This window comes from Urocitellus parryii, chromosome 4, assembly GCF_045843805.1.
Source record: "Urocitellus parryii isolate mUroPar1 chromosome 4, mUroPar1.hap1, whole genome shotgun sequence".
NCBI classification, from domain to species: domain Eukaryota; kingdom Metazoa; phylum Chordata; class Mammalia; order Rodentia; family Sciuridae; genus Urocitellus; species Urocitellus parryii.
In genome coordinates this window covers 91,475,844-91,501,122 of record NC_135534.1, presented here as the reverse complement: position 1 = coordinate 91,501,122, position 25,279 = coordinate 91,475,844, and the positions used below count along the sequence as shown (strand labels likewise).

General features: G+C 34.7%; 1 protein-coding gene across 2 annotated transcripts in view; it reads right to left on the bottom strand.

Annotated features, from left to right (window-relative positions):
* The window catches only part of Dync2h1 (dynein cytoplasmic 2 heavy chain 1), a 334,173-nt gene that overhangs the window by 181,369 nt on the left and 127,525 nt on the right, over window positions 1-25,279 (bottom strand). Inside the window, exons 62-66 of one of the 2 annotated variants that reach the window (XM_026392460.2) lie at window positions 20,100-20,241; window positions 18,994-19,103; window positions 13,841-13,861; window positions 12,394-12,492; window positions 5,571-5,694 (exon numbers count right to left, since the gene is read on the bottom strand). In XM_026392460.2, the coding sequence (XP_026248245.2) occupies window positions 5,571-5,694; window positions 12,394-12,492; window positions 13,841-13,861; window positions 18,994-19,103; window positions 20,100-20,241 (496 nt within the window). The remainder of the gene's footprint in view (window positions 1-5,570; window positions 5,695-12,393; window positions 12,493-13,840; window positions 13,862-18,993; window positions 19,104-20,099; window positions 20,242-25,279) is intronic. The other variant, XM_026392459.2, reaches the window with a different exon arrangement.

Sequence of the window (25,279 nt, the reverse complement as noted above, 5' to 3'; positions counted from 1 at the left end):
TAATACTGGGTAACTTTAACATGACCCTGTCACTACTGGATAGATCCTCCAAATAAAAACTAAGTAAGGAAGCTAAAGAAGTAAAAAACACAATTGATAATTTAGACTTAACAGACATATATAGAATATATCATCCATCAATGACTAAATACACCTTCTTCTCAGTAGCACACAAATTCTTCTCTAATGTAGACCACATTACGTAAGCTATCACAATCGGTATACAATTGTAGTACTACCTTAATATATTTTTAGCATCTGTAGGATTGTTTTGATAGCTCCCTTTCCATTGATATTAATTTTTGTTCTTGACTTTATTCTTGATCACACTTGTTTGATTTTTATCAAATTTTAGCTGTATTATTTCTTTTCTATTTCATATATTTCTGCCCCTACTCTTATTTTTTCCTTTGTGCTACCTAATTTGAAAATAATTTGATTGTTAATCTAGGTTCTTTCTGATATAAGTACTTTAAGTTATAAATGTTCATCTGAGTACTGTTTAATCCCAGAGATTCTGATATTTTAAGCTTTTATTATCACTTAGTTCAAAGCACTTTTTGCTTACTTTTCTTGTGCTTTCTTCTTTGACCTGTGAGATATTTATAATCGTGCTATTTAATTTTGAAGTAGTAATGATGTGGGAATAGGGTTCTACATATCTTATGGTGATTGATTTATAATAAATCATGCAGAAAACAGTCTGCATGATTTCAATTTTTTTAAAAAAAATAAGTATTGGTAATGATTTTTATATTGATTGTAATGGTTACATCATGTCAAACTGATCAAATTGCATAAATCAAAAATGTACATTTTATTGTACTTCAGTTTTACCTCAATAAGCTATGAAAAAAAAAGTACACAGCCTAGAGCTCATACACACACAGCAAACAAACAGTATACAAAATAAATAAGCCCAGTGTTTAAAGAGGTCAGATTTACCAGCTCTTTTCAATAAAAAACACAAAAGAACATAATAGGAAACTGCATTATGTAAGTACAAAGATAATAAAAGTAGCTAGCTGTTTTATGATTTGAGCTTCTGTTGTGTATTACGGGAATAGAACAATGGAAATGTAATTTTCCTGGGTGAGATAAAAAAGAACAGACAATACTATGATTTGGTATCTTAATTTTTATATAGCAGGTAAGAAAAATGAAGTCAATTCTTAGCTTAGAGAGGAAAATGCAGGGATGCAACACTATTTTATTTGTCTGGATTCTGGAAACCAATATTGCTTTGAAGGTTTACTGTGACCACTGAAATTTAAACCAAAAAATGGCACCATTGATTCTACCATGCTTGACATAAAAAAAAAAAAAATGCTACCATAACTGATATTTTATATGCAGACTGGAATATTGCTAATTACTAATGATTTCTTTTTTATATTCCTTTAGGAAGATCAAACTTAGTTCATTTATTATATGTAGAACAGCATTACTGGTCCAAACTATCCAAAAGTATATCATCATCTGGGTTAGATAAACCTAAATGCCATTCAAATTGCCAAATTTCATTACATTATATGATTAACATTTTGGCAAAGGTTTCCTGTGGGGAAAAAAAAAAACTATTCATACTGGATTGTCTCCCATTCAGACATAATTAACTCAAGATGAATGAGTTTTAAATGAAGACAAATTTAAAACACTGCCATCCAACTAACCAAAAGGAGATGGTGAAGGAAATATCCCAAAGCTCATTAAGGCTAAATTAAGGCTTTATAGTCACTAAAGACGGAGATCCAACATCTGAATCTCCTCTGGGCCTATGAATATCAGCATATTCCATTCCTAGAAATAGACTCTTTGGAAAAACTTGGCTAGGTTTAAATGGCAGCTCCTGCAAAAGGAAGCTTTGGAGGTAATTCAAAAGTTATAAATCAATTCTTGCCTTTGGTTCCTATCTCCTTCAGATACATAGAATTACAGATGTCTATAAATAAAAACAGATTAGCAAATTCAATGCAATGCTAGAGACATCTATTAAATATGGCACAATAAGACCAACTGAAATATACCTGTACACAGACTTATGGGTCAGAACTACTAAACTACCTTAGAAGTTTCTTAGCCTCAGCACTATTAACAATTTGTATTGGATACATTATTTGTTTTAGGAAGCTTTCCTTGCATTTTCAGATGTCTCTGGCATAGATTCACCGCTACCCCAACTGTGACAATCAAAAATGTCTCTAGATATACCCAGACATCCTTAAGAGGATAAACTGCTCCTGATAGAAGAGCAATAATCGAGAAATTTTTAAGTCCTTTAAGTCCAGAACCAATTGGACTACCAAAGTCATACCCATAAGGGAGAACCAGCCACTGGAAACACATACAATATCTAATCACGCACATCACTATTATGTTGCCCATACACATGCCTATCTAAAGCAACCATCCCTTTAAAAAAGTGTCTGGAACACAAGAGCCAACCAAGAATGGTCAGTTATCATATTTACTATAACTCCTGGTTCCATTCTCTAACCCAGCATGGAACTGAAATAGCCATAAAGAAATGGAATGATTAATAGTAATAAAAAAAACTCTTGATATTTATCATTAGTGAAACTTAAATTATTTGCCACTCACACCAGTATCTCCCTCAATAACTTCTACATAGCTAGCTGATCCAATGTTCTTTAACTACTTACAAACTAAAACTGTTAAATCTACCTTCTCCTTTAGCTGAGCTTCTAACCACAAAAGAATGAGGAAGTTAAAAAAAAGAATTTAATTAATACCTTGCTCTTCTTTTCATCAAAATATGTGGACAAGATTTTTTTAAATTTGTTCTAATTAGTTATAAATGAGAGTAGAATGTGTTTTGACATGTCATTCATAAATGGAGGATAACTTCTCATTCTTCTGGTTGTACATGATATAGAATCACTCTGGTTGTGCAATCAATCATACATGCATATAGGGTAATAATGTCCGGTTAATTCTACTACCCCTGTAACCCCTCCCCTCCCTGCATTCTCCTCTGTCTAATCCAAAGTACCTCTATTCTTCCCTAGCCCCTACGCCAGTTTATTGTGAATTAGCATCTGCATATCAGAGAAAACATTCAGCTTTTGCTTCTTTGAGATTGGCTTATTTTGTTTAGCATAATATTTTCTAGCTCCATCCATTTACCAGCAAATGCCATAATTTCATTCTTCTTTATGGCTGAGTAATATTCCATTGTATGTATATACCACAATTTCTTTATACATTCATCTGCTGAGGGGCACCTAAGTTGGTTCCACAATTTAGCTATTGTGAGTTGAGCTACACAGATGTGGCTGTGTCACTTTAGTGTACTGATTTTAAGTCCTTTAGGTATATGCCAAGGAATGGGATAACTGGGTCAAATGGTGGTTTCATTCCAAGTTTTCTGAGGAATCTCCATACTGCTTTCCAGAGTGATTGCACCAATTTGAATTCCCATCAGCAATGTATGAGTGTACATTTTCCCCACATCCTTGCCAATATTTATTGTTCCTTGTATTCTTGATAACTGTCATTCTGACTGGATTGAGATAAAATCTCAGTGTAGCTTTGATTTGCATTTCTCTAACTGCAAATGTTGAACATTTTTTCATATATTTGTTGATCAATTATATTTCTTCTTCTGTGAAGTGTCTATTCAATTCCTTAGTCTGGTTATTGATGAGGTTATTTGGGTTTTTTATTGATTTTTTTGAGTTCCTTATATATCCTAGAGATTAATGCTCTATCTGAAATGCATGTGGTAAAGATTTTCTCCCAATCTTCAGGCTCTCTCTTCAACATGATTGATTTTTTTTCTGTGAAGAAGTTCTTTAATTTGATTTCATCCTATTTATTGATTTTTTATTTTACTTCTTGCACTTTAGGAGTTTTGTTAAGGAAATCAGTCCCTAAACCAATATGCTAAAGATTGGGCCTACTTTTTATTCTATTTGGCAAAGGTCTCTGTTCTAGTACCTAAGTCCTTGAAAGATTTTTGAATAACATAAATTTATGGAAGAGGAGCATATTCTATTTCTATTTCTATCTTCTTTGACCTTAACAGGTAGAAAAGCAGTTTATACTGCTAAGGTTAAGGACACTAAGATATAAATAAATTTGGTAATAGATTGTTTTATGTGATTCTAAGATCATCATCCTCTGTCCCCATCGATAATGTACGGTGACAAAATGGGAATTCCTGAGGAACTCATCCCTCTGAAAAAGGATGCTTTAGAGTATACCAAAATGGGATTAATAGAATAATGTGATATGAATTTAATCAACCATGAGAACAAGATAGGAAAAAGTATGATGGGGCAATGACAAACTCTCTTTTTAAAATTCTGACATGAACAAATATCCTTGCACAACTGTCTAGAAAGTGATTTCTAATGTGAATTAATCATGATGTGGAATACATCACCCCTTACTAAATCCAATATAAGGGAATCTTGTCAATATTGCACTCTGAGATCATGCAACATAGACTGTTAAAAACTACCATGAACCAAGACTCTTAAAGATTTATAGTTCATAAGCCCTTCAGGATCAAGATATAGAAAAAAAAAGAGTATTAAATCCAGATAGCCTTAATAGTTTATTTCCACTCCAGTCATAATGCCACAATGAGAAGCAGGATCAACAGAGCTGAGTTTGCTCCAACAAAAAAACAGATTGAGACTAGAGATGGCTCTTACAGGCAACTCCTTTCTAGCAAGATCCTGTTCTGATTAGAAAGCTTCTATTGTTATATAGTAGCCCCACAAATATATTTTTAAAAACTTCAAAAGGTAAAATGTCCCCTAGATTTTTTTTACAGAACATATTAACCCTAGCCAGTTCAAGCATACCTTTTTATGGGATAACAGAAGATCAAAAGTGTGTATTTTGCTATTTCTCTGCTTTGTCCCAATAACCTCATTTTCTATTTTAATCTTGTTAGCAAGTTATGTGGTAATGTGCATGCATATATGTATATGTACATGGTACATTATGCATGTGTATCCCCTTTGCATGAACACACTCTTAAAAGTTTCAGGGCATCACCTTCTAAAATCTGGAGTGGATTCCTATGAAGAAAAGAGGTAATGTATCAATCCTGAGACTGCTAGCCTTAGAATGATCTGCTTTAAAAATTGGTTCATGGCCAGTGTCTGAGAACTTGGATTTAGGAAGAATTCCCTTCATTTTCAGAACTAATAAAAGAGGCTAACTGTGTCTTAACTGTTTACAGAAACAATGGGGCTTATGCCAAACATCTGCTTTCCTTTGGGGAATTGCTATGAGTGAGAGAATTTGCTCTCATAATCAATCCCCAATAAACACTACTGAGTTTGTAATGAGCTTCCTTTCTAGACATTTCACATGTGTTATCACAACTTGTTGCTGGCATAACAGATGATCAAAAAACAATGTATGCTTTGCTCTTTTTTGGCTTTGCCCTGTTAGCCCCAATATTTTATTATGGAAAGAGTTAAGCATGTCCATGTGACTCCACAGGATGAGGGCTCTTGCAAGCTTGTAACAGGTTTAATTACTTTGAGAAATCATAAAAATATGCATTCCCTGGAAAATCGAATATTTACCTTGAGCAACCAGATCTCGTCTCAATAATGGATAAAGAACAGGTTCTACACCATCCATTTCTTGTATAATAAGGGTTTTTCCAAAACGTACAGCCAACTCAAGAGCTGTGATAAAGTTACTATCCTGTGAGAATAAAAAGGAATACATATTAATTTTTTTATTATATAAGTATATACAAAGATCCTTATAGATGATAAATGAATATAGTACTAGAAAAATAAGAACATTTTAAATGTAATTTTAATGTTAATAATTCAAATTACTCAATTATGTTTCTAGTTACAAGTACTTGAATTATTTTAATTGAATAAGTTATCTTAAAATTTTCATCACTTAAATAGAAATATTTTTAAAAAATAAGAATTTCGACCATTTTTTTATTGTTGAAAAAACATCTAAAAGCTCAACAATTTTTAAGTATATATTACAGTGTTGTTAATTATAACAATATAGGTAGCAGATCTCTAGAACTTTTTGGTCATCCACATGTGGAACACTATACCCATTGAATATCATCTCTTTACCCCACAATACAAATGTCTTTCTTTAATTTTCTACTATAATTATAAATTTTTTATAGAAATAAATTTCAAATTCTATCTGTAATAAATTATCAGGAATTAATAAGAACTACTTTGCCTATATTCCAAATCAACTATTGAATGGGGAGTTTAAAAAAGGAAAATGATGAATTCCCATAGATATTTCTTAGTGTGACAGGTTTAATAATTAAGTTTAATTTTTAATTAATAAATTATTAATTAAGACTCTTCAACAAGACTCTACAATCAATGAAGACTTTTGTGGCTTTTTAGCTAGCAAAAAAAAAAAAGGAGTTTAAAATATTACTCCATGCCTCCAACAAAGATGAAAAATAAAGTATAATATTTGGGATAATTATTAAGATCTTATACTGAAAACCCCAAATGAGACTAAAGTACAATCATGCACCACATAATATTTCAGTCAACAATGGACCACATTTACAATAGTAGTCCCATAAGATTATAACGGAGTGAAAAACTTCCTATTGACTAGTACATCATAGCTGTCGTAGCACAATGCTGAGCTGTCAGGCATATTATAAAAGTACAACAATACAATTATATATTAGTATATTATACCAAATAATAATAATAAATAACTTTATGTATATATATGTTATATATATACTTTATGCTTTAGAGTATATTTTAGAGTACATGAAATATACTTTAGAGTATATTCCTTTTACTTATGTTTTCTAAAATTAACTTATAAAATAGTCACAGGCAGGTCCTTCTGGAGTTATTCTAGAAAAAGATAATGGTATTGATGATTCTGACCTTGTGAAAGCCTAGACTAGTATATTTGTTTGTCTTTACTTTTAACAAAAAAAGTTCACAAATGGTCAACAAATATATGAGAAAATGTTCAATGTTTCTAGCAATTAGAGAAATACAAATTAAAATTATACTGAGATTTCATCTTACTATAGTCAGAATGGCAATTATCAAGAACACAAGAAACAATAAATATTGGTGAATTTGTGAAGAAAAGTATATACTCATACACTGTTGATGGGACTGCAAACTGGTACAACCACTCTGGAAAGCAGTACAGACAGTCCTCAGAAAAGTAAGAATAGAACCACCATTTGACTCAGTAATCCCATGTCTCGGTATATAACCAGAGGATTTAAAATCAGCACACTAAAGTGACACAGCCACATCAATGTTTATAACAACACAATTCATAATAGCTAAGCCAGGGAGCCAATCTAGGTATCCTTCAACAGATAAATGAATAAAGAAATCGTGCTCTATATACACACATGGAGTATTATTACTCTGCCATAAAGAAGAATGACTTTATAACATTTGCCAGTAAATGGATGAATCTGGAGACTATCATGCTAGGTGATATAAGCCAGTCCCCAAAAGTCAAAAAGCCAAAGGTTGAATGTCTTCTCTAATATGTAGAAGCTAACCCAAAATAAGTGTGGGGAGGGGGCAACAGAAGATTAGTGGGTTAGAAAAAGGGAGATGAAGGGAAGGTAGAAAGGATAAGAAAGGGAAAGTCAGTGAAATGAATCTGACATAACTTACCAATGCACATATATGAATACACAATGGTGAATCTGATATCATGTACATCCACAAGAAATTAATTTAAACAAATAATAATGACAGGTAAATGGCAGAAAGATCATTAGACGGAAGGGAGCAGGAGGAGGAGAAAAGAAAAGAGGAGAGATACAGGGTCTAAAATAGAATAAAATATATCCCATACTTATATAATTATGTCAAAAGGTAACTAGTGTTCTGTATAACTAAAAAGAACAGTATTTTTTAAGTTCAAAATTTTTTAAAAATTAATTTAAAAATAGGTAAATTCTTATAAAATAAAGATATATAAAAATAAAATATGTACAGTTATATGTGTTTTAAGCTAAAGTTTATAAGGTAAAAAGAGCAAACTAAGGTTAACATTATTGATAAAAGAAAATGTTTGTGAATTTGGTATAATTTAAATATACAGTGTTAGATTGAGTCAGGAGGATATAGACAACCTAAACAGACCAATAACAATAGAAGAAATAGAAGAAACCATCAAAAGATTACCAACTAAGAAAAGCCCAGGACCGGATGGGTATACAGCAGAGTTTTACAAAACCTTTAAAGAGGAACTAACACCAATACTTTTCAAGCTATTTCAGGAAATAGAAAAAGAGGGAGAACTTCCAAATTCATTCTACGAGGCCAACATCACCCTGATTCCGAAACCAGACAAAGACACTTCAAAGAAAGAAAACTACAGACCAATATCTCTAATGAACCTTGACGCAAAAATCCTCAATAAAATTCTGGCGAATCAGATTCAAATACATATCAAAAAAATTATACACCATGATCAAGTAGGATTCATCCCTGGGATGCAAGGCTGGTTCAATATACGGAAATCAATAAATGTTATTCACCACATCAATAGACTTAAAAATAAGAACCATATGATTATCTCGATAGATGCAGAAAAAGCATTCAACAAAGTACAGCATCCCTTTATGTTCAAAACTCTAGAAAACTTAGGGATAACTGGATCATACCTCAACATTGTAAAAGCAATCTATGATAAGCCACAGGCCAGCATCATTCTGAATGGAGAAAAATTGAAGGCATTCCCTCTAAGATCTGGTACAAGACAGGGATGCCCTCTCTCACCACTTCTGTTCAACATAGTCCTCGAAACACTGGCCAGAGCAATTAGGCAGACAAAAGAAATTAAAGGCATAAAAATAGGAAAAGAAGAACTTAAATTATCACTATTTGCAGATGATATGATTCTATACCTAGCAGACCCAAAAGGGTCCACAAAGAAGCTATTAGAGCTAATAAATGAATTCAGCAAAGTGGCAGGATATAAGATCAACACGCATAAATCAAAGGCATTCCTGTATATCAGCGACAAACACTCTGAAACGGAAATGAGGACAACTACTCCATTCACAATATCCCCCCAAAAAATAAAATACTTGGGAATTAACCTAACAAAAGAGGTGAAAGATTTATACAATGAAAATTACAGAACCCTAAAGAAAGATATAGAAGAAGACCTTAGAAGATGGAAAAATATACCCTGCTCATGGATAGGCAGAACTAACATCATCAAAATGGCGATATTACCAAAAGTTCTCTATAAGTTCAATGCAATGCCAATCAAAATCCCAACAGCACTTCTTGTAGAAATAGATAAAAGAATCATGAAATTCATATGGAATAATAAAAGACCCAGAATAGCAAAAACAATACTAAGCAGGAAGTGTGAATCAGGCGGTATAGCGATTCCAGACTTCAAACTATACTACAGAGCAATAGTAACAAAAACAGCATGGTACTGGTACCAAAACAGGCGGGTGGACCAATGGTACAGAATAGAGGACACAGTAACCAATCCACAAAACTACAACTATCTTATATTTGATAAAGGGGCTAAAAGCATGCAATGGAGGAAGGATAGCATCTTCAACAAATGGTGCTGGGAAAACTGGAAATCCATTTGCATCAAAATGAATCTGAATCCCTATCTCTCGCCATGCACAAAAGTTAACTCAAAATGGATCAAGGAGCTTGATATTAAATCAGAGACACGGCATCTGATAGAAGAAAAAGTTGGTTATGATCTACATACTGTGGGATCAGGCTCCAAATTCCTCAATAGGACACCCATAGCTCAAGAGTTAACAACTAGAATCAACAAATGGGACTTACTCAAACTAAAAAGTTTTTTCTCAGCAAAAGAAACAATAAGAGAGATAAACAGGGAGCCTACATCCTGGGAACAAATCTTTACTCCACACACTTCAGATAGAGCCCTAATAACCAGAATATACAAAGAACTCAAAAAATTAGACAATAAGATAACAAATAACCCAATCAATAAATGGGCAAAGGACCTGAACAGACACTTCTCAGAGGAGGACATACAATCAATCAATAAGTAATGAAAAAATGCTCACCATCGCTAGCAGTCAGAGAAATGCAAATCAAAACTACCCTAAGATACCATCTCACTCCAGTAAGATTGGCAGCCATTAGGAAGTCAAACAACAATAAATGCTGGAGAGGATGCGGGGAAAAGGGCACTCTTGTTCATTGCTGGTGGGACTGCAAATTGGTGCAGCCAATTTGGAAAGCAGTATGGAGATTTCTTGGAAAGCTGGGAATGGAACCACCATTTGACCCAGCTATTCCCCTTCTCGGTCTATTCCCTAAAGACCTAATAAGAGCATGCTACAGGGACACTGCTACATTGATGTTCATACCAGCACAATTCACGATAGCAAGATTGTGGAATCAGCCTAGATGCCCTTCAATAGATGAATGGATAAAAAAAATGTGGCATTTATACACAATGGAGTATTACTCTGCATTAAAAAATGACAAAATCATAGAATTTGGAGGGAAATGGATGGCATTAGAGCAGATTATGCTAAGTGAAGCTAGTCAATCTTTAAAAAACAAATACCAAATGACTCCTTTGATATAAGGGGAGGGAAACAAGGACAGGGTAGGGACGAAGAGCTTGAGAAGAAGATTTACATTAACAGGGGTGAGAGGTGGGAGGGAAAGGAAGTGAGAAGGGAAATCGCATGGAAATGGAAGGCGATCCTCAGGGTTATACAAAATGACATATAAGAGGAAAGGAGTGGTAAGACAAGATAATACAAATGGAAGAAATGATATACAGTAGAAGGGGTAGAGAGAGAAAAGGGGAGGGGAGGGAAGGGGAGGGGAGGGGGGATAGTAGAGAATAAGACAGACAGCAGAATACATCAGACACTAGAAAGGCAATATGTCAATCAATGGAAGGGTAACTGATGTGATACAGCAATCTTTATACGGGGTAAAATTGGGAGTTCATAACCCACTTGAATCAAACTGTGAAATATGATGTATTAAGAACTATGTAATGTTTTGAACGACCAACAATAAAAAGATAATAATAATAATAATAAACTCCCCTATTTTTGCTTGGGAAAAAAAATAAATAAATAAATATACAGTGTTAATCAATTCTCCAGATGTATGCAGTAATGAACTGAGCTTTCACATTCACAACACTCACTCACTGACTCAGCTAGAGCAACTTTTAGTCCTGCTGATTCCATTCATAGTAAGTGCCTACCTACACAGAGATACAATTTATTTTTATATTTTATACCACATTCTATGTACCTTTTCTATATTTAGATGTGTTTACCATTGTGTTACCAGTTACCTACAATATTTAGTACAGTAACATGCTGTACATATTTGTAGCACAGCAGCAATAGGCTACATTACATAGCCCATGTGGGTAGTAGGCCATATGACCTGGACTTGTGAAAGCACACTCTATGATATTCATACAATGGCAAAATTGCCCAACACGTTTCTTAGAATATATCACCCTGATTAAGCAATACATGATTATATTTTATATATTATCTAATTTTCAATTATTTTTACTACAAACAAATGAGATAGAAACCCCATTTATAAAAATAAGGTAAGTTTTAAAAATAATTTTTCAAATACAAGAGAATATCTATAAAAGCAAGTCATACAGGGGTGGGGTTTTGGCTCAGTGGTAGAGTGCTTGCCTTGCATGCATAAGGCACTGGGTTCAATCCTCAGCACCACATAAATGTAAAATAAAGATATTGTGTGCATCTAAAACTTAAGAATAAATTTTTTTTTAAAAAAAAAAAAGTAAGTCATACAACTAGGGCTTCCAAAAATGAAATTTAAAAATAACCAAATATAATTTTCTTAGCAAGATAAATATGACAGTAAGAAATCACTATTAAAAAAAGACTATGATTACATTTTACTGACCAAAATGTCAAATATTGGGACATATTAAATATTCTTCTTGGTATGTTATAGGAATAGGAAATTGTGAGAGACATTCAAGAAAACTACAAATGTGCTGAAGACCAGGAGAATTTTCTGATTCTCTAAGCTAAATTAGTTATATTTGTGCCATTAATCATAACTTAGAGAAAATATTTGTTTCTCTAACCTACTATAGCATCCTCTTCATAAGAACAGAAAGTGTGACTACTTTACTCACTATGAAATTCCCAGGGCTTTGATCAATACCTAGCACCAAATAAATATTCTCATCACTTTTTACAAATTACAAAACTGAAGCTAAGTGAGTTATATTTCTTTCCCCAAATCCAGCTCCAGGTAAATTATAGGCCACAGTCTTGGATCTGTTTTCTAATTATACACCCAGAATTATTTTCACTATAAGATGCTATTCTTAGTTAGCATCTGAATAATAAGTAATACATACCTGTTGATTAATAACCTCCAAATGTGAGTCCTTCAAATGTGTTTTTAACCATTCTGTAGCTTGGGATGAAGGATCTATAAGAAATGGACACACTCGACTCTAGATTGAAAAGAAGAAGAATGTTAATTAAATGAGTATGGTTTGATTTAATGAAAATAAATGCCTAAAAATTATGAAACAATTTCTAAATGAGCTGACTGTGGAGGATGCAACTGTACAACCAAAAGGAATAAATACAGGTACAGTACATATCAGTACTGGAAAACCAAATTAATAAATTTTCAATGAAATAATATTAAGTAATTAAACTGTGCATAGTCCCATTTGTTACACAATAACTCAAAGTGTATGTTAACAATATACTAAGCAAGAGTTTTATTCCCATGCTGATGCTATTTGCACTATTTGTTCTGGTTTTTAAAATGCAAAATCAAGGTATTCCCGAACTTTATACATTTTCTGGGTGAATAAACCATAAAGGCCTTATAAAAGACCCATGAGCTAATCATAAAAATACTGCTGAAATAATTTTAACATAGTTATTTACATTTTAAGACATTGATTCTTCTAAAGCAGTAAATATCTACCATAAAGCCTTGTCTTAGAAATGAAAATTAGACTTTATATGCTTAAATCTAATGAACTAGAAACTAAATTCATTGCAGAATGTCCTGCACTAGTTAATCTCTAAAACATACAGGAGTTTAGAACCCAGTGAAGACGTCTTACACACAATGGCTCTTAGAGATAATAGGAAGCCAATTATATGTATAAAAAAATGTATACCTCCTAGCACCAAATAAATATGCAATAACTCTAGAAGTCATCTAATAATTACCACTACCTACTAAATCAGATTTAAATGAATGAACTAATTTTTGTTAAATTTTCACTTATTTGAAAAAAATGTAATTGTACATTATAGGGATAAGAAAACACATGTGAAAGAGTAGAATAAAAACTTAGGACTGAGGTGTATCAATCTCATAAAACACTTGTTATTTCAGTGGCATATCAAGAAGGAAGGCAATAGTAGGAATAATTTGCCTTGTAGACTAATAGCTTTTTATCACCAACACCATTTAGAATTCCTAGCACATGGTCATAATGAAAACATACGTGGCTTTAAAACAGCTTTATTACAGTATTTAAATTCTCCACAAAGAATTTGTTTTTGTTTGCAACCAGAGTAGAATATTCCCCCTTGCCATGTTACATCACTGTATGATCATTACCCAGAATCTATTTCTATAGATTTCTCTTACTGTTCCATCAAATAAATGTACTAATCCTAGAAAAATGATGTGGTTAGTAATTATGTTCTTAGTATTACTATGGGTTTAGGGTCTACTTTTATGGTGGCATTCAATAATAAACATTACACAATTCTATGAGATTTTGCTTAACCCTGACAGTATGATTTTAAAATTTGAAGGAGTTTTCTTACCCATGATTTCAAACCAATGATCTGATGCAGTTGAAAAAAAAAAGAAAAGAAAAGAAAATGGTAATGTTTCAAAATCTATTTTTAGCAAAGGAAATATGTTTAACAAATTTAAAGGGTACTTACAAGTTTTTGTTCATCTCATTTATACTTTTACACAGAGATTTAGAGAAAATTTCTAAGGTATATTTTATCTGTGTTGCATGATGAAATGTAGTTAAATTATATAATTAACAACTTATAATAGATCAAAAATGTTGAGCTTTCATTCATTTATTCATCTACCTTAGAATCTACAGTAACACAAAGTTCAAAGGATACAGAAATTAATAAGATATATTCCCTTGACCTCAGTGACTTGACATCCAATAAAGAAGCAAAAATAAAAAACCCATCATTCAGAAGTATACAAAATGCTACAGAAGAATGATATATGGAGATAGGGCAGAGACTAGGAAACAATTCAAATCAATCAAAGCCAAGAAAAAATTAGGAAAGCAAAGAAGAAAAAAAATCATTTTGGATAAAAAAATACCATGATGAAAAGAATAATAACAAAGTTCGGAGTACCTGGAAAATTCCAGTAGTCTGACACAGCTTGATTAAGAAAAATATGGGCAAAGATGATATATAAAAATGGCAGAAGTAGGGACGGGGTTGTGGCTCAGCGGTAGAGCACTTGCCGAGCACGTGCAAAGCCCTGGGTTTGATCCTCAGCACCACATAAAAATAAATTAATTAATTAACTAAGGGTATTTTATTGTGTCATTGTGTCAACTACAACTAAAAAATATTTTTTAAAAAAATGGCATAAGTAATCTGGCATCTGTGTGATCATGAAGACCTTTTTATACCATGTCTAACGATGGTGAAAATTTCATACTGCAGGCAATGGGAAGTCAATGAAATATATTAATTGAAATAATATTACTTGATTTGTTTTTGAAGGATCCCTTCAACAACTATAAAGAAGTGACTCAGGACAAGGAATCAGATATTATAATAATGTATTTATCCAGATACAAATTGATGAAAGTATAAATGAAGCCACTGGTAGTGGATGTGATTAAAACAGGATGCATTCTTGAGATATCTGAAAAATATATTTGACAAGACAAGATGAATAATAAACTGAAAGAAAAAGAGACAGTGGGAATGACTCCCAGCTTATAGTTTGCACTACTGGGCCAAGATTACAATATTGTCAATGATGGGAAATAAGGAAAACCAATGATAAAAAATTAAAAACAAAAAGATTTTTATAGTGAAGAGCTACCTATGCTGTCCTGCATGCCCCACTTAACATATTTCGGATGAGGTTATCAATCACTGAACCCTGTATCCACAGAATGAGTAGGTATCCCATACTAATCAGAATCCTTTCATAAGCTTGACATACATGCTTAGAGTAAAGGCGGAAGGAGGATGTGGCATATCCTTAATCTAGAAACAAAAACTCTGATAATGGAAAACATGGAGACACCAAAAACTATTGCTAATGAAGGGTAAAGAGAACCTATCTGAGAATAAATCCATCTGTCAAGATGAAGAAAGAAATGTCCTATTAATACCTTCTGAATTCTGAAGCTAGCCCCAAATTTCTGCACATCTCAATTATTTAAAAGCATAAATAGTTTTTTATATGGGCTGTAATGGGTCACAGAAAGATTCTCAATAAAAAAAAAAACAGCAAATTCAATTAAAGGCAGATAAAGCTTGAGCTTCCTAGATAAAAATATTCTACAGTAGTTGGAACTATAGAGGTCAGGAACTCAGAAGAAAGATTCAAGACTAGAAATACATATCTATTTAAATTCTTCCTTCCTTGGTTAGGAGGGAATATTGGGCAAGGGACATTTTTGAAAGTGATGACTCTTAAAACATTTAGGACATTTTATAACTTTACTTTTATTTTTAATACATTAAACGGAATGAAAGCAAAAAAAAAAAAGCTTTACAAATAAAATTAAAGCCTATTATCTCTTTATTACCTAAGGAGAGTTACATAACAAGAATAACACAAAATAACTAAGTTAAGGTCATTCATGTACATGCGCGTGCATACACACACTCCTATAGGAGGCAGTTTTAGAGTACTAACTGGTGCTAGATAGCTTGTGTTTGAATCCTGGCTCAACTACTTGACAGCAATGGACAAATGATCAACTCTTCTGTGCCACAATTTCCTTATCTATAAAAAGGGCTACATATGCACCTACTAGATTGAGTTGATGTCAGAATTTTGAGTATTTGCTTTACCTATGTTAATTCTTAAACAATAATATATACACATAGTAATTACTAGATAAGTGATGATGATGATGATGACGATGATGATGATGATTTATTGGGGAAGTAAAGAATTTCCCCTTTATGATTTAACTTTATAATTCTTTGTTTTTAGACATACAATATCAAATTAGTTAGCATTTCCTTGACATATACCAAGTAGCAGAAAGGAAAAAAAAATCTCAGAAACTTTGAGTTGTTGAAAGAAAACCAATTAGATACCAAACTTTTCATAAATAATAAATATAAATATCCAATAGATGTCTTCACAAGAAAAAATTATATAAAATCTGAAATTTATACTTATCCTCTTTTCCAACTCCTTTTAGAATGCTTTTCACTCATACCTTCTCTATTGTTTCTAACATCTTTATATTCTCCATTATTCATGGAGTTGCCCAATGTTAAAAAGATCATATAATTTATCACCCGTACCAGGTTTATTAATATAAACCATAGCCCAAGCAATCCACAAGGGATGATCACATTAGCCAAATGTTTCTCTGCTCCTCAAAGACATGTTATGTAAGCTTTTTCCTAACATAAACCTAACTCTTGTTACAAGGTCAAGGATAAATAAAATTTGACTATTTCCTCTCTCAGAGAATACATGCACTTCAACTGTTAAGGCAAGCCAAATATGAGAACTTCAAGCATTTATGTTAAGACCAGTAAAGAAATAATTCTGGACACAAAAGGTTTTTCTTTTTCCTAACATCTAAAACTTTTTTGAGTAACTACAAGACTTGAATCTGAATAGTCTCCAACGAAAGAGAAAATCTCAGAAAAGTTGTTGTACACTTGAAGAAATTTTATAAACCTCAGAATCAAAAATACATGTTATTTATCATGATTAGCCATCTTTCCTCAGGAGTCTTCACAGATGCACATGTAGTATATATTTAGAGATTTAATTTCATATACATTCATAGTATTTTAATGATTAGATGTTATAAACATGTACTATCCAATCACACCCTTAACTATAATGACTTATTTTGAATTTAGTCTACCTAAGAATTGAAATAGAATGTTGACAATGATGGAAAATTCATTCAACAAAATCACTGATTACCATACCCCCCAACATTTTTAAAAATAATTTTTATTTTGTTAAATAATTGCAAATAAATAACTAAAAGGAACTCGTCAATATTAAATATAAAGTAAATATAAGCTTCTTATTAAAACTAACTTTAAAATCAATTTGCACATATTCATTATGAAAGACAACTCAGAAAACAAAATTAAGTATTTTCCATTGGTATCAGTAAAAAACAAAAATTACTGTAATAAATACATGTTTTCTGAAGACTTCCTTCTCCTGGTTACTTGTGGAATAAAAAGAGAATTCTTAAACTAGAATTATATTTTTTTAACTTTTTTTTTTCTTTAATGTGGTGCTGAGGATCCAACCCAATGCCTCACACATGCTAGGCAAGCGCTCTACTGCTAAGACAAAACGCCAGCCCCAAACTAGACCTTTTTTGAAAATCTGCAATTACATTCTTGAAACATTTACTGAAACAAGAAGAGGTGATTGCCAAACCTTGGGGAGAAGCAATAACAAATCTGAAAAAAGCATACAGTTTGCAATGATGCAATGAACTTATTTACAAATACATTTAGAGTTTCAGATTTGTGGTTCCAATGGAAAAGCAATGATAAAAATTGTTTAAAAAATAAATCAAAGAATTACCAAAATCAAATTAAAATGAGGGGAAAGTATTTAATTTGTGGTAGCAACTTCTCTTCTGGTAGGACACCAATGCAACCAACCAAACTACAATCAGATGATTAACAGGCCTAATAAAACCAAACAAATTATCCCAGAATAAATAAGGCCCAAAATACGAATCTTATAAACAGTTTATGCTACCTAAAGAGGATCATTATTCAATTCTCATGCTATCTCTGAGACAATGAAATTACAGAATAAGGAAATGGTGTCTGGGCAGGGAGAAGGGTTACAGAGAGGAAATACAACACTGGTAATGTAAAATATAGGCTATTGAGGGCTGGGGATATAGCTCAGTTAGTGGAGTGCTTGCCTTGCATGCACAAGTCCCTGGCTTCAATCCCCAGCACCAAAAAATATATTTATTTATCTATCTATCTATCTATCTATTTATTTATTTATTTATTTTTCTGGACACAAAAGGTTTTTCTTTTTCAATGGAGAGATATATATATATGGAGAGACAGAGAAAGAGACACAGAGAGAGAATAGGAAAAAATTCACATTATCAAGGAAGAAAAATTACCTTGCAAATTGCATGTCAGAAAGGAAAATCAAGTTAATGGTTAGAATCAAACTATTCAAAGTAATGATTTTTATCTGTGTACAAGCCTTTGAATTTAGTTTTCACATTCACTGCCAAAAAGGTTGTAATATTTTCAACTTTAAGAAAACAGTGACAAAGAACAATTTTCAAAATATACATATGGTCATCTCCAACTTAAAATCCAAAGCTTAAATTCACTTTGCAACATAAAATAAAATTAAAATGTAAAATTTATAAAGTCATATACTCTAAATGAAGTAAGTAAACAACCAAATGAACCAATTATCTCTATAGCATTTCTATTACTAGTAGAAACTTCTATTTAGAATATTTTGGAATAAAAATGCCACTTTAGTTTATACTCTTATATTTAGTTTATACTCTTATATTAAGGTAAAAAATAAATTATATTGAGAAGTATACATTCACTAACAGAATAAGTAAATTTTCATTAACAAAATATTTTCACTTTTACATGACTAAGAAAACAATAACTGCAAAAACCTAAGAATGTAAAGAATTTCTCTAGCAAGCCTCCAAAAAAAACATTTCTGAGAAAATTAAAGCAAATTAATTAATTACCTGTAATATAACAAGAGCATTTTCTATGGAAAGGTCATCAGATGGTAGGCCTTCACTTTTCCAAATTAACTGTTCACTTTCAGTACAAAGAAATCTCCTCAGATCAAATTCTGAAAAGTTAAAGATACCAAGAATACTTCATTACAATAATCTTGCACTTGATAAAGGAAAGAAAATAAAACTATTTAAAATATACTGAAACAAGGCAGGATGCAGTGGCAGACACCTGTAAAACCAGAGGCTTGGGAGGCTGAGGCAGGAGGATCAAGAGTTCAAAGCCAGCCTCAGCAAAAGCAAGGCACTAAGCAACTCAGTGAGACCCTGTCTCTAAAATAAAATACAAAATAGGGCTGGTGATTTGGCCCTGTAGTTGAGTGCCCCTGAGCTGGATCCCAGGTATCCAAAAATAAACTAAAATATACTGAAGCAAAAGTTCCATGACAACCTTTAATTTGAAAACCATTCATCTACATTTAGCACTCAAATATAAGAATAAAGAAGTTAAAAAAAAGTTCAAAGGAATAGAACTTTAGTTAACTCATATTTCTTCAGAGTGAATGTTTTACAATCATAAGTAATTTTGTGCAAACCACAAAATGCACAAGAAACGTTAGAGTTCCTATATTTCACCTTATTACATAAAATTATTATAAAGATAAAATGTTTAGTTCAATTCATGCAATATCAAAAATCCTTTAGTGGTCTGTTATTTATAGTGATTTAGGAATAGAAGATGCAATAACAAAACGTTCCCAAAACTTTTGTGAAATTTGGCAAATCTATAGTCTAGTATCCTTACAACTTACAGAAGAGTTTAAACACTGAAGTAAAGCAAAATAGCTAGGCACAGCGGCAAGTACCTGTAATTCCAGCAACTTGGGAGGCTGAAGTAGGATAATAAATAAGAGGCCAGCCTCAGCAATTTAGGGAGACACTGTCTCTAGATGAAAAATAAAAAGGACTGGGAATTTAGCTCAGTGGTTAAGCCTCCTGGGTTCAATCCCCAGTTCAAATAAAGAAATAATAAAACAAAAGAGTGAAATAAAGGTCAAATGTGCATTTTTAGAATATTGAAATTTCAAAATCACAAATAACTAAATACAAACTTTTAAGACCAGCTGACTTGGTCCATTCTTCCAAACAGGTTTTTCTGAGACTCTCAGGAGCAGCAGAAAGATATGTAATAAAAGCAGCAGATAGTTGAGCTCGTTTTGGAAGAGTAGCTAATTGCTCTGTTATCTCTGCAACCTGGAAAAAGAGAGAAAGAGATATAAATGGATATGTCCTATCACAGAAGAAAATTACAGCTTCATGGAATTTTGTTTATTTGGCCCTGTAGTTGAGTGCCCCCGAGTTCGATCCCAGGTATCCAAAAATAAACTAAAATATACTGAAGCAAAAGTTCTATGACAACCTTTAATTTGAAAATCATTCATGGAAAAATCAAATATTTATTTAAGTAATAATCCCTTATCTATTTGAATATACCAGTCAAATTTTTAAAATAACAATAAGACCACAGACCTTGCTGTGGTTTTGTATGAAATCCTAATGTACTTGTAGAGATAAACACACATTTTGTCATTGAAAATTACTAATTATCTTCCTTACCATAGCTGAATAGCGTGAATTTGTATCACTTTATAAAATAACATTAAAATACACTGATGAACAAAGGTACATAACAAATTTAATGAATCAAGACTCATTATTGTAATCTTTAGTACAGATGAAGCACAAGACAGAGCAGAAGGACAGTGATACAGAAGGAATGAAAGAGAGGGGCAGAGTTGGTTGGAGGCCAATTATGAAAGGTTTTTCCATGCAACGCAAAGGATTCTCTCTTTTAACATTTTTAAACAAATCCCCTTTCTATTAACTTTTAATAGAAAGGGGATTTAAGAGGCAGCAAATAATGTAATGAGATGAGTTTTAAAAATATATTTCAGCCAACAAATAAAGGATGGACTAATTAAAAGGTTAGATAAGAGAGAGACAAGTTAGGAAAATCCAGATGAAAAAAGAAAAAGATTGGCATTAAAGATGGAAGGCAAATATGAAGAATATTGCAAATTGATATGACAATTAAACAAGGAAACATTAAAGACAGCCCACATTTATAGCTTTGATGCATAGAAGAAACACAACTTCAATAAATTATGAACTGGAATTAGAAAAAAAAAATAAGTTACTTTAGACATGTTGGGTGGGTTCCTAAGAGACAAAAGTAATGCAATTATTTAAAGTATAGTTGGAAATATTAATTTTAAGCTCTGTATATCCTAGCTTTGGTCATAACTGTGGTATAGATGACATTAACACTGAATGAGAAAATCCCAGTTCCATTTCAGAAAAAAGAGTTAACAAGGAGAATACTGAAGATAATCAATATTATTGAATGAGCAAATGAGAAGTATCAGGTAAGGGAAGAAATCTGGTTATAAAGTTAAAAAAAACTGAGAGACAAGACTAACAAAGCAAAAATAATAGAATATTTCAGGAAAAAATAAATGGCCAACAATATTGAACCCTAAAATTATTGTCTTGGTAAAGGTAAATTCAAAAAAGTCTCTAAAGAGAACTAAGTTTATATTAGATCATTTTCATTCCTGTCCTTCCCCTCAGCACCAGATAATAAAAATGGGATTTGTGACGCCACCACAGCTACCTGGCTCCACGAGTAGCCCCGCGGCGGGTGCAGAAGTCGAGTCCTGAAACCAGCGGCCACTTTTGCAAGCGGCTGACACCCGAGCGGTTTGGCCCGCCCCGCCCGAACCGGCAGTCAGCCTCCACCATCAGGGCTCCCCTGGGAGTCATAGAGCTCGCTCTGGGAGCAGCCCCCTCACCCGCCCGGTACCTAACCACACAGCCGCAGCTACCCGGCTCCATAGGTGGCCCCGCGGCGGGTGCAGAAGTCGAGTCCTGAAACCAGCGTCCACTTTTGCAAGCGGCTGACACCCGAGCGGTTTGGCCCGCCCCGCCGGAACCGGCAGTCAGCCTCCGCCATCAGGGCTCCCCTGGGAGGCATAGAGCTCGCTCTGGGAGCAGCAGCCTCACCCGCCCGGATCCTAACCACGCGGCCGGTACCTAACCACGCGGCCACAGCTACCCGGCTCCACAGGTGGCCCCGCGGCGGGTGCAGAAGTCAAGTCCTGAAACCAGCGGCCACTTTTGCAAGCGGCTGACACCCGAGCGGCTTGGCCCACCCCGCCCGAACCGGCAGTCGGCATCCGCCATCAGGGCTCTCCTGGGATCTCAGCTCATTCAGCTACGGAACAGGTGATTTCAGGCTGGTATTTGCCTGCATCTAGCAGTCAGATTTCTTGCTCAGGCTCGGGACTGGGGATCTTGTGGAGAATACGCCTAGAGGCTCGTGCCTGGCAAGGCGTGCGCCGGGCACTCAGAAGCAGGATTCTGGTTCACAGGGCTAACCTGGCCCAGGTCTGAGGAAACTGCGGAGACTGCCAGTGGAGACCAGCTCCAAGTGGAGCGTGCGCTGAGCTTGGGGGGACTGGGTTCTGACTCCCGGAACAGTTTTGGCCTGGGGGCAGGGGAACACGTGGGGGTCGCTCGCTGGAGCCAGCTCCCAGCGGTGAGTGTATCGGGATCCCAGAGGCAGGGTTCTGGCTACCGAAGCTGCCTCGGCCCAAGGATAGGGAACCAGCGGTGTCTGCTTCTCAGTCAGGCTCCTGCTGGGTGCTGTGGGGCAGAGTGGAGCTTCCTCCTGCACCCAGAGCAGGCCACGTGACCCGCCGGCGTGGTATCATGACACACCAAACGCAGCTGGGGCTGAAGAGAGTAGCCGCCCACGCCTAGAGTAGGACCAGCGACCCCGAGGCGCGGTAGCCAAGTAACCTCATTTGGAGTAGGGGCTGTGCAGAGCTGCCATCTGAGCAAGCAGGGCAGGCAGACCTGCGGCCCACTGGAAAGTCAGGTCAGGTAGCTTGCCAGCGTGGTGGACACGCAACACCGAGGCAGTCGCGTCACATTGGTTGGAGTGGGGGTGGAGCAGGGTCGCCGCCCGGGTTCGGAGGGGGCTCAGCTACCCGTTGGAGAGGTAGTCAGGTACCCCCATTGGGAGTGGGGGCTGTGCAGAACTGCGACCCACCGGCCTAGAGGCCTCCCAGCCCGGTAGACACGTCACACCAATTGGAGTGGGGACCCAGCAGAGCCGCCACCCACATCCAGATCAGGACCAACGACCCCAGGGCGTGGTAGTTACGTTACCAGAATTGGAGTGGGGGCAGAGCAGAGCCGCCACCCGTGCCCGCAGGGTGGGCAGACCTGCGACCGATCAGCGGGGTAGACAGATCACCCTAATTAGAGGAGGAGCAGAGCCACTACCCGCCCTGCAAGGGAGACTTCCCAACTATACAAGAGCAATATAAATAAATAGGGGGTAAATTTCAAAAACACAACAGTTGCACCAAGCAGAAAGAAACACGAGCAGTATGAAAAGACAAGGAAAGAAAGGACCACAAGCAATGCAGGTCAACTCAACTTTAGAAGAGGTAATAGCTGCAACAGATGGAATGTCAGATAAAGAGTTGAGGATATATATGCTTCAGATGATCTGGAGTCTCAAGGAAGACATGAGACAGCAAAATCAGACAATGAAAGATCACATTGACAAACAAATCCAGGAAGTAAAAGATCAATTTCACAGGGAGATAGAGGTAATAAAAAACAAACAAAGAGAAATCCTAGAAATGCAGGAAACAGTAAACCAACTTAAAAACTCAGTTGAGAATATTACCAGCAGAGTAGATCACTTAGAAGAGAGAACATCAGACAATGAAGACAAAGTATTTCAACTGGAAAAGAACATAGATAGCTCAGCAAGACTACTAAGAAACCATGAGCAGAACATCCAAGAATTATGGGACAATATCAAAAGACCAAATGAAAGAGTCATTGGGATACAGGAAGGCACAGAGCTCCATACCAAAGGAATAAACAGTCTATTCAGTGAAATAATACGAGAAAACTTCCCAGACTTGAAGAATGAGACAGAATCCCAAATCCTAGAAGCCTACAGGACGCCAAATGTGCAAAACCATAAGAGATCCACACCTAGACACATTATAATGAAGATGTCCAACATACAGAATAAGGAGAGAATTTTAAAAGCTGCAAGAGAAAGAAAGCAGATTACATTTAGGGGTAAACCAATCAGGATAACAGCTGATCTCTCAACACAGACTCTGAAAGCTAGAAGATCCTGGAATAACATATTTCAAACTCTGAAAGAAAATGGGTTCCAACCAAGAATCGTGTATCCGGCGAAATTAAGATTCAGGATAGAAGATGAAATTAAAACCTTCCACGATAAACAAAAGTTAAAAGAATTCACAGGTAGAAAACCATCTCTTCAAAAAATCCTTGGCAAAACATTACAGGAAGGGGAAATGGAAAATAACATTGAAAACCAACAATGGGAGGTAGGACAGTAAAGGGGGGAAAGTAGTCAAAGTGGATAACAAATCAGGTTTAGTAATATCAATAAACAAATATGGATAGAAGAACAAACCATATCTCAATAATAACCCTAAATGTTAATGGCTTAAACTCACCAATCAAGAGACACAGGCTAGTAGAATGGATCACAAAACAAGACCCAACAATATGCTGCCTACAGGAGACGCATCTGATAGGAAAAGATATTCATAGACTGAAGGTGAAAGGTTGGGAAAAATCATACCACGCATATGCACTGCGGAAACAAGCAGGAGTGGCCATACTCATATCTAATAAAATAGATTTCAAGCCAAAGTTAATCAAAAGGGATAAAGAAGGACACTTCATACTGCTCAAGGGAACCATACACCAACAAGACATAACAATCATAAATATATATGCCCCAAATAATGGTGCAGCTTTGTTCATCAAGCAAACTCTTCTCAAGTTCAAGAGTCTAATACACCACCATACAATAATCATGGGAGACTTCAACACACCTCTCTCACCACTGGACAGATCTTCCAAACAAAAGTTAAATAAGGAAACTATAGAACTCAATAACACAATTAACAACCTAGACCTAATTGACATATATAGACTATACCACCCAACATCAAGTAGTTACACTTTTTTCTCAGCAGCACATGGAACCTTCTCAAAAATAGATCATATATTATGTCACAGGGCAACTCTTAGACAATATAAAGGGGTAGAGATAATACCATGCATCTTATCTGACCACAATGGAATGAAACTGAAAATCAATGATTAAAGAAGGAAGGAAAAATCAAGCATCACTTGGAGAATGAACAATAGGTTGCTGAAT